The following is an 11,433-nucleotide window of genomic DNA, read 5'->3' on the forward strand; positions in this document are numbered from 1 at the left end:
AAAGGATTACTTCCTTTTAGACATGGAGTTCCTCTATTTGATGACCAAAGGCCTAAGTCTCTTGAGGAAGAAAATATGATGATACAAATTCCTTATACTTCTGTAGTGGGAAGTCTCTTGTATGCCATGCTATGTACTAGGCCGGATATCTATTATTCAGTTGGCATGGTCAGCCGATATCAATCAAATCCAGGACCAAAACATTGACAAACTGTAAAGCATATTTTCAAGTATTTATGGAGAACGAGAACTTATATGCTTGTTTATCATAGTGAGGATTTGATTCCCATTGGCTATACAGATTTAGATTTTCAATCAAATCTTGATTTTAGAAAGTCCATTTCAGGTTGTGTGTGTTCACATTGGGAGGTGGAGCCATAAGTTGGAGGAGTGTTAAACAATCTTGTATTGTGGACTCCATCATGGAAGCTGAATATGTTGCTACTTGTGAAGCGGCAAAGAAAGTTGTTTGGCTCAAGAAATTCTTTTTTGATCTTGGTGTTGTGAGAATGGAGCAAGGTCCCATCACATTTTGCATCAATAGTGGAGCGGTTGCACAATTCGAAGATCCAAGGAATCATAAGAAAGGAAAGCACATTGAGAGAAAGTATCACATCATTTGAGACATTGTAGCTTGAGGAGATGTAGTAGTAGAAACGATTGATAGTGCAAGTAATCTAGTGGATCCCTTTACCAAAGCCTTGCCCTAAAGGACTTTTGAGTCACATTTGGAGGGAATGAGAGTTAGATTTGTGCACAATAGTCTTTAGGGCAAGTGGGAGATTGTTAGGACGTGTGCCCTTAAATTCTATTTTATGATGCTATGTATGACATTATGTATGACTTAATGTTGTAATTAATAAAGTTGTTTTATTATAATCTAAAATAATGGTAACATGAATATTGGACATTATCATATAATCCATGAGATGTATAGTATGTGATTTATGTGAAAAGTCACAGAAGACATAAATTACAAGTTCTTTGTAAACTCAGAATTATAGTTCGTAGGCGGTGATGAAATTGGACATTTCATCTACGAAGACTATAACATATCAACTAACATGATTTATCTTGATCATGGAAATAGAGACTTCTAGTTGGTATGTTGATATGTTTTAAGAGTTAAGACATATTGAACTGGACCACTGTAAGATTTATTATTTTCCTAACAACTGTCAAATGAATAATAAATCTTACGACTTTTATTTACATGAACTCTTAGTCTTGGGAGGATAATGGACCTGATCATGAAATGTAGGTTGCTTTGATATATCAGGAGCGAGATCTAAAGTCACGATCAAAACCTCAGTATTTTGGGCAGCCACATTTAGTGTTGATGGAACATATATTCTCAAGATGAAATTTATAGTCTCTTAACGAAAATACAAAATATTCCCTTGAGATAAGTTTAATGGGTATGGTTATTTAGAGTGTAAGGCCTAACCACTTTAGTAAGGAGTTACTAAAGTATATATTTATGAAATTGGATTTTATAAATATATGATGAATAATATAGAGGATTAAATCTGGTACTCAATGATTAAGATGTAGTAATTTACAAAGTGGCAGTCTACATTCATGACTTTGTATTATTACGAATATTTTATGAAGGGGTTGCATGTATAATAAAGTCTTGGGATATAATTTATAAATAAGGATTAGAGTGCAACTATATTTGTATAGTGGTAAAATATAGTTAATGGTAACTTTGGACTTGTTAAGAGTTGACAGAAAAGCCTAAGGCCCATTGGAGCTAGTGTCTTATTGGTACCTTTTGGTCCCACTCCAAACCACACACTAAAGCCCAATTAGAAAGGCCCAAAAGGCTAGCCCAATTAGATAATCAATTAGATACAAAGGGAGAAACATACAAAATTTTGTATAAGTGTGTGACATCATTGTAAAATGGTGTGTATATGAGTGTGAGACACTCTCTTATTCTCCTTTTTGAAAATTGATTGAGAGACCACACTTCTTGGGTGTAAAGTGGAATTGGAGTGAAGATTAAAAGTGTTCCCGAGTACTTCTGATCTTTTGTTTTGAATTTCACCGCACCAAGGTACACTCTCTTGTTCTTGAATTTTGAAATTTTCATAGTACATGTTAACAATTGCGAATGAAGTAGATTCATTAATTTTCCATTGTGTATGTTTTGTATGCGATACAAACATGTATTTATACAACAGCCTCCTAACCTTCTTCACCAACTTCTTCCCAATGTATGCAGAAGTACACATTAGATTTTATATTTTCTGGTGCATGTGTGTTCAGTTACTGGTGTTCTTAATTGATAGCTCCTCTTCCTTGACACCTTTGTAAGGAATGCTACAAACTTGCATCCAAGTTGGCAACGGGCTGTAACTCTCTGCAGGTCATTCTTTACAAATCATATATCCCGGCCTCCATTAATTGCATAATCAATAATAGCATCCTTAAATTTCTTAGGTGAAGTAAAAAGTATATCCTTCTCAAATCTAATATGCTTAGCTTTAGCTACTGGCTTAAACATTGGAAATTTCCTTCTCCTAGTAGAATAGTCTACATTGTTAGCAGCTAGATGGTCATCATCACTGTCATCCCCACCCTGAGCAGTGTCATATGATGATTCATTAAGACTAAGTAGCTCTTCACTCTCAAAATCTGAATTCATTATCGCAGCAACCATGTGGACTTGCTCATCATGCACATCTTCACTATTGTCCCAACTGTCATCATCAAAACTCCTTCCAGTAGTGTGCAAGCCTGGTTCCTCTTCTAGGTCAGTTCCCCCAGACTTAATACTATCCTCCACAACATCATCAACTAGGTCCTCATGTTGCTCCTCAATGACTGGTTCTTTTACTAGCCCTCCTAGAATAGAATTCTACAGCATCTACCTCAACAGGATCATCATGGTTATTATCATCATCTTCATAAGTAGCTTGATCATAATAATGATCAATAGCATCACCTTCAGAATCAACCTCATCTTCATAATAGCTAGCATGATCATTATAATCAAGTGAGTCATCAACTTGAATAGAATCTAATACCTGGTCTATAGTAGGTTCTTCACCAGGTTGTACTACCTCTATTGGCTCAGTATCCTCAACTGCTATCTCCTCATGCTCATCTACTGGATAATCAACATATATATGTATCTCTCCATGACCTTGTACTAGGTCTATATGAACATTGCAACATCATCATCAATAGCCTGGTGAAAATTCGCATGCTCTGGGTTCACACTAGGCATTTTAAACCAAATAGTACCCACTACGGTGTACCCAAATTCTCTACATATACCCTCAATCTCTACATTTGACCACCTATTAAGGTCACAGTTATCCACAATACTGATAGTCCCTCCCACATACTGTTGGGGGTCCCAGGTAAAATGCCCACCATGGTGAACAAAGAGACTAAAAATCTCATCCATCTTGCATATAATATACAACCAAACACTTTTCAATTGATAAAGAAATTTTTATTTTAATAAACTAATGATAAACTAATTAATATACAATACATCCAAACACTTTTCAACCGATAAACTTCTTTTTAAAGTAATAAACAATAATAAACAAATTAATATACAATACAACAAAACACTTTACAACTAATAGATTAATGTTTAACTTGATAAACTGATACTAACGAGAACACTTTACAATTAATAAACATTTTACACTTTACAACCAACCACGGGAACACATGGGAACAGGAGAGTGCATGGACAACAGACAAGAATCATCATAAACACAACAAACAACAAGCGAAAAAGACAAAAAGTAACAGCTATAAAGAGATCGAGCAATGGAACATACCTTCAGGATATTTTTAAACATTTTTCTTCAGATCAATGTGGCTTCTTCTGGTATTTGGCTTCAATGATGGTCAATGTGGGTAAGGTTGAGTCTAAAGTTTCATAAGATTTTAGTAAGGATGACAAAGAGTCAGTGATAGTTTAGGGTTAACTATTTAAGGCAGGTTGGAAATTGGGTTTATGTTTTCCACATGCGTGGTTATCAGTGTGAGAGTGTCACGTGAGGAGCACGTGGGGTGATTTCAGGTGGGAAGGTGAACAGTCATGAGATTTGTTGACAAGTATGAGAGAGAAAATAATATTTTATTCTATTGTTTGCCATCTAGGATTTTCTCGTTAGGGCACTGACGAAATGGACAAATGTAATTCCCCACATACTTTTATTTGAGGTTATTATTAAATTTTCTTGTAAATATAATTGATGGGCCATTGGTTTTCTATTTATTAGTAACTGCAGCCCGCTACCCCATTAAGCCCACATCTCTAATACGAGCTACAAGGTATAGGAAGAGATAGTCAGTGTTTTCATAGCAAGGGTTTTATCAAAAAGGCTAAGAGGTGTTTTTCCTTGGAGGTTAGAGCAGATACAAGTGAAGAGGCAATCAGATTGTTCAAGGTTGATTTCTCACCGTTAGAAACAAAGAATTAAGGAGTTAGAATTTTATCATGGAAAACCATAGTGATGTATAGATTGTTGAATTGGTAATTTCTTAGATTATGATTCACATTGTTTCAATAATTCTGGAATCCTAGATTGCCACTGTTCGGACCCTAGAACAAAAGCCGAAATTATTAAATCCATGAATAAGGTTGGCATCATTTTCGTAGGGCTATAAGAACTTTTGGGCTGCTGATCCATATTGTAATATTAATTCTGTTTTGCTGGAGAATTTGCACCCGACCCCACCCTTGTGTCACTAGTTAGCTCTCATTTTTGTCAAGGTCCTATTTTTCTTTTATTGATAGCTTTAATAGCCTATGCCTAGGTGTTGACTATTTCCAAACACAATGAACCATTTAAGGGTTCAACACGTCTACAAATTTTAAAAAAAGGATAAGGACAGATTTGAGATTTTCATACCAAAATTCTCATATTAGATCAGTAGGGTCAATGAATGTCAAATTCATGAACAGGATCGTATTGGTTTTAGCCCACCATTTGCATTGGGGTTATATATTAAATCCTAAAGTGTTGCTACTGCATTCCTCAGGGTTAAATGAGTTTTGATTAATGCAAGGATGTATTATTGATTAGAATACCATTGGTTAGAGAAACGTTAATTTAGTGTTGAAAGTGTTATTAGTTCAGTAAAGTATAATCCTAGTGAGTCCATTTGTATAGTTTTATAAGCTTTAAATTTTGTAGAAGATATTAAGTATATTTCCATGATTGATTATAGGTCATATTTAAGAGTATTTTGAGACTATTTGGAAGATGTTTCAGTTGGACTTTCAGAGTGATACAAGTGTTGTAAGTAATTATGCATAATATACACAAGTTTGTTCTTTAGGTTCTTAGAAGTTAAAGGTTTTCAAAAGTTATGTTTATAAAGCTCACGTTTTCTAAAGTTTATTGTGAGCAATTATTTTTACCCCATTGAAAGAGAAACTTCGACTTTTAGATAAGGTTTTAAAGAGAAACTTCGAATTTTAAATAACATTTTAAATGTCTAAATCTCATAAGATGATTTTTAAACTAAACTATTTTCTGAAAATAATTGAGTTTCAAAGTAAGTTTTCTAAAAAGGTTCTTGTTCTTTAAATTTGTTAAAACCAAGTGATTTCAAAGTTATATTCCTATTCTCCAAATGGTATTTAAAATGTTTCTTTTAGCAAATTGAAATTTCAGATTTACTCAAGAATTGTAATATATTTCTATAAATTCCTCAATTCCTATTTGTTCCTTAAGGGAGTCAAGCATCCTTTGATTTATGTATCAATTTAATATTGAGGTATTCGATATGCCTTTATTGTTGGAATAATTGTTAATATTATAAAAATTATTCTATGTTGTATAAACTTTGCTTTTTTGTGATATGTGACTCAAAATAAGTGTTTTTTTTTTAATTTTATTTATTTTTATAGAATTGATCAGATATATGTGTAAATCTACCCACAGGATTGTATGTGAGAATATGTGTTGATCCCTCATCAGCAGGGGCTAGATGTTGGTATCCGCTCACATGATTGTATGTGAGAATATATGATGTGTATATGTGACACTGTGCTTTGATCAATTATCTGTATGTGTTTTCAAATGACTTTAAGATTTGATTATATATGGATTAAGTGGTTCTTTATATATTTGGAAAACTATATTTGATATTTTGAGTGAAATTGTGAAATCAAACTCGTGCTTTGCTTGACTCTATTCCGTTGTGTATTCTGTATAATTATTTACTAGATGTGTGGCTCACCCCATCAATTACTATTTTCTGAACCTTTGGATCGATTTTTAAGGTGCAAGGCAGTGTGGAAGTTGTAGGTGACTTCATTATTACTTGAAGACTTATAGAATTTCAGTGACCTTTATTTTGTAGTTCATGTTTTATATAGTGGAGATTATTTTCAATTTGTAGAATTTAAATTTTTGTAAGAGGTTTTTAAGAGTACTTGTTTCTTTGGAGTTTTAATTTATTTTGGATCAATTATGTTTATTGAGTTATATAAGTTTAGTAGGTTAGTCATGTATCTAAATTCATGTTCCATGGATTTGGGTTGTGACAAATAAAATAGATGGCTTTTTCTAAATAGGGACTAAATGTGGTAAAAATTAAATGTAGGGACCAAAATGAGAATTAGGGAAAAATGTAGGGACAAAATGTGCATTTCTACCTTTTATTTATTTTTTATATGGTGGAATTTCAAGCTTATGGCATCCGCTTCATGATGATTGCAAATTACTTTAGTAGTTAAACTAACTAGAACCCATTATGGAATTAATGTTAATAGTATTAGATTTAATGCTAGTAATTAATTGGCTAACAAACCGTGACACTTTGGCCCTAAATATATTTGTATTGGTTTATGATTGCAAGAATATGATGGAGCACGATTGAGCCGTCTTTTCAAGTCACATTTATTGTGAAGCTAATAGGTATTTTGCTAGCCATGTACTCTATAAATTTGGAGGAATAATACCAATGCCCATCTTTTGAGGTACATGTTATTTTGTACGGAATCTAAGACAAATTGAGACCTCAGAGATTTCCCCATGAACTACTGACTTATTTTATGTACTCTCTATAAATAAATAATACCCCCTTTTTTCTGGGCAAAAAAAAAAAAAAAAAAAAATCTGAAAGAAAAAGATGAAATGAGCAAGTGGTGAGCTTACATAATTGCATATTAAATATTTGGGTGGGCAAAGTTCGGCCCATGTTGAGCTTGGCTTGAGGACCATTAATCCCTAGCCCACTTGCGTGTAAGAGATCTGGGTTGGACCAATGTATAAGTCCCTCCACCTACTCTTTGAGGAAGGGAAATAATGCCTTGTGGGAGTCCGCCAGCCGAGCACCTGATTCGATATTAGGTTCAAGTTACTAGGGAATCATTATAGTGGTGGAGTCATGAGGCCTACCCCTTGACATGAGATTGGACATGTTGGGACAATAGATTAGACTTATAGCGCCACCCAGATACTACAAGTGGCAGGGCCCATGTATAGGTGGAAGATACTTTGATCATTGCAAATCCACTAAATAAAGAGTATAAAAGAAAGAGACATGAGAAGAGGGGGTTGGAACGTTTTTTAGGTGAGGGATACATGAGTGGAGACATTATCAACTAATATTTGGGAAGAAGTGATCCAGCTCGGGACACTTAAAGGATACCTCGGCTATTTGAGATCCTTCTTGGGTAGTTATACTAGTTGGAAAAGCCACCTCAGAACTGTTTTTAGTCATCATATATTAGCCAAATCTTCTTGGAACCTCCCATTGTGGGCTATACCCAAAGTATAATACAAATTAATTACATGTCCAGGCCCAATGACCCATACATTGTCGTGGGCTGTACCATCACAATTAGTGCTATCCGTGGGAATTGCTCACCAAGCTGAAGGTCTAAAAGGAGAGATATAGGTGACATGATAGAGGAACGACGTGTAAGAGAGAAGTCAGCAGGGTCTTAGGATGACCAGTCTAGAGGTTCATCATGTGCCCTTTGATTAGTTTAGGAGGGGCATAGAAGGGAGAGGCATGCTGGAGCTCTCTAGAATGTTGATGATAGCTTGAATGCACAATTAATAGGGGAACGTTCCATGTCAAATAGGCTGGAGGATTCACTCATGAGTGAAAGGGACAGAATTAGAGGAACTATGTGCATACGTCAAGTAGATGGAGTCAGAAGCTGGGAGAAGACATCTTGGAAGGTCCCACAAATTTTCCTAATTTGGAGATAGCTTGAAAAGTAGCCAACCTAGAAGGGAGCCACGCTGAATTCCCTCTTGATTATTGAGGGATCGTTTAGCATCAGCGAAGGATATGAATCCAAGATTACTAGGTAGGAGGACAACGACTCATCCACCCAATATGGCCTTGGATGCGATGATTAGGGTTTTGAGGTAGATTTCAAGTTCTCCCTTCTCTAAGGAGATCGAGAGAACGAAACCTCACACCACTTCGTTCGACCAATGTTTGTCATTTACAATGGTAAAACGGACTCACGACATATAAGTCATTTAAATCAGATTATGGTTTTGTATAATGAGGGGTTGATTTGTAAATTTTTCCTGTTGAGCCTTGGACCCATGGCTATGAGGTGGTTTGACAAGCTAGAGAATGAATATCCATAGCTTTGAGGAACTTACTCGAGCTTTTGGGGCCACATTTGTGACTTGTAGCTGAGTTCCCTAGCCCATAGACTCCCTTTTGTCAATGTCAAAGGGAGTGGGAGAGACCATGTGTGCTTACTTGGATCAGTATTAGGAGTTGTACAATGAGATTAGCGAGAACTACGGTCAAGTGGCCACAAGCACTTTCAAGCTAGGTTTGCCCTTAGACTTTGAATTTAGGGGCTCCTTAACCTAGAACCTGTTAGAGGACATACATCAACTCATGGAACTAATAGAGGAGTACAAGAGGCTTAAAGATGATCATTTGCAGATGAGGTGAAAGGGACGTGTTGTCACCTTTGATAGAAGGGAAGTTAGGGTGGATAACTTCCCTCCACGGTAGAGATGGGATTCAAAGGGAAAAAATCCAGCACCCCAAGGAGAAGTAGCGAATCTGGCTTTCAAGGAATTGATCTACATAATTCTAGAAAATATTAATAAACCTTTCTTTCGATAGCCAAGGAAGATGAGTAGGGACCCATCAAGGAGGAATTAGAACCTCTATTGCACTTATTACTGAGAGAATGGTCACACCACCGAGCAGTGCCAAACCTTTAGAGACCATTTGGAGTAGTTGGATAAAGCAAGTCACTTTAATGAGTTCATGATGACTAAGGGGGCAGGGCCTTTAGGGTCAAGTTTAGGTAGCTGAGGAGTACTGACCATCACCCTTTAGCAAGAATTCAGATATGAAGATCAGCCTAACAAAAAGAGAAAGTCATTAAAGGAGGTGATAGGTTTTAGGGATGAAGACATTGTGGGAACAATACAACCCCACAATGATGCATTGGTTGTTACCCTCAGGAGAGGAAGGTTTGATGTGAGAAGAGTGACAATTGACCAAGGAAATGGGGTTGAAATCATGTACCCCAACCTGTATAGAGGACTGGGGCTAAAGGATGAAAATTTGACCAAAAATGATACCCTACTAGTAGGCTTCAACGAAAATGTGGTGATTACTACAGGGCAGATTAAACTTCCAGTAGTGGTGGAGGGGAAGAAAGTGTGGGTAAACTTCATTGTTGTTCGTGCCTACTCTCCTTACATTGCAATATTGGCTCGGCCATGGCTATATGTTATGGCAGCAGTGCCTTCCACTTTGCATTTGAAGGTCAAGTTTCCCACCGAACAAGGGGTGAAAGAATTTAGGGGAAATCATAATACAGCTCGACAGTGCCTGATTGTTGCATTCAGTAGTAAGAATTGACAGAAAGATTAGGCCGAACCATCCATTATCTTATAGTAATATAAAGGAACAGGGTCACCCCTGTAGCCGATGGAGCCAAGGGGTGTGGACACAAGGGGGAGTTGCTACCTAATTTTTGTAATGGTCTAGGAACCATATATATAGCATCCTTTCAAGGAAGGACCTTTGACCTTACTACTAGAGTATGGGGTCGGAGTTTAGGTACACTCTTAGGAAGGTGTTAGGCACCCAAGATTGCCCAACCCTAAGGTTGACCTCCCATTGTTGTGTTTCACGTCTTAACCCTATTAAAAACTAACTTAACATTTTATATCCTAACTCACACACACACATACATGCATCTAACATAGAATCATGGCATCTTTATCCCAAAACAGCATACTTATCATCCCAAAGCCAGAGAGAGCCAAATACAAAAGAAACCCTAGCATGTGAAACCCTATCATGTATCAAACAATGCATCCACCCAAGCATGATAACAAACATATCATCATAGCAAGGAAATCATATTATAAACAAGGCGATACACATACGTCAAAAGGAGAATTAAACAAAAAACATGCATGTTCATGTGAATGCATGACTTACCTTAATTACCTTGCAGCATCTTAACACCTATGACATCATGAATGGGCATGTGAATGCATGTTCATGGCATCAATGCAAGAAACAAACATAAAACCCTAATCTAAGCATATCAAAGACAAACAAGTATACAAGACAAAGGTCCACATACGTATAAACATGTGAAAAAGGCTTAAATAGAGGTAAAACATGTGAAATAGGCAAACCAAACAACACAAGGAATTGGGATTAGGGTTTTTGGGCAAGCACCTGCGTACGTAGCCAGAGGCCTGCGTACGTAAAGTTTAAGCTGTGTACGCATGCTCATGACATGCGTGCGTGGGACTTGTTCAACAACCCTAACCCAAAACCCAAAACCCAAAACATAAAACAGAGCGCAAGCACAAAACCTTAATTCTAACAACCTAGCATGCTCAGAACACAAACATAACTAAAAAACTAATCTAAGAAAACACATATAAGTATAAAAAAATAAAAAACAAGATTAAACAAAGAAAGAAAAGCAGAAAAGAAAAAGAAAAAGTTGAAACTTGATACCTTAAAAAGGAGTTTCCAAGCTTTGATTTTGATCGTTCCCTTTAGTCAAATCTATCATAGTCAATAAACATGTGATTAGTAATCTTAAACTCAAAGGATTAGGGCTAGAAAATGTTGCAATAAAATAAAATTGACTTGAGGGTGTTTTGTGAAAAAATCTTTTCGGATTCATTATTTTTCTAGTGAATTTTAGGTTTTCTCCGTGGGATTTTCATATGTCTTGAACATGTACCATGTAAGGCTTTTATAGTGGAAAAATGGGGTTTGGGATAGCTTCCAAACGATGTGGGATTCATTCCAAACCTCAGCCATCATTGCAGAAAACTTGCCTTTCTTATTATGCTTCTAAAACCCTAGTTGCATACACAGGAATGTGCTTGCGTACACATGCTTTGGCCCACGTACGCAGGCCGCTACCCACGTACGTGGGCCGAAGGCCACTTTAGTCTTTTATTTCCAAAA

At 36.3% G+C, this 11,433-nt stretch overlaps 1 protein-coding gene across 1 annotated transcript; it reads left to right on the forward strand.

Moving 5' to 3' along the window:
* Positions 1-8,865: 8,865 nt before the first annotated feature.
* Positions 8,866-9,849, forward strand: LOC142628797 (uncharacterized). Its single transcript, XM_075802836.1, has 2 exons — positions 8,866-8,918; positions 9,447-9,849. Exons 1-2 carry the CDS (start codon positions 8,866-8,868, stop codon positions 9,847-9,849), a joined length of 456 nt encoding a protein of 151 aa, XP_075658951.1.
* Positions 9,850-11,433: the final 1,584 nt, after the last annotated feature.

The sequence above is a fragment of the Castanea sativa genome, chromosome 3, assembly GCF_040712315.1.
Source record: "Castanea sativa cultivar Marrone di Chiusa Pesio chromosome 3, ASM4071231v1".
Taxonomy (NCBI): Eukaryota; Viridiplantae; Streptophyta; class Magnoliopsida; order Fagales; family Fagaceae; genus Castanea; species Castanea sativa.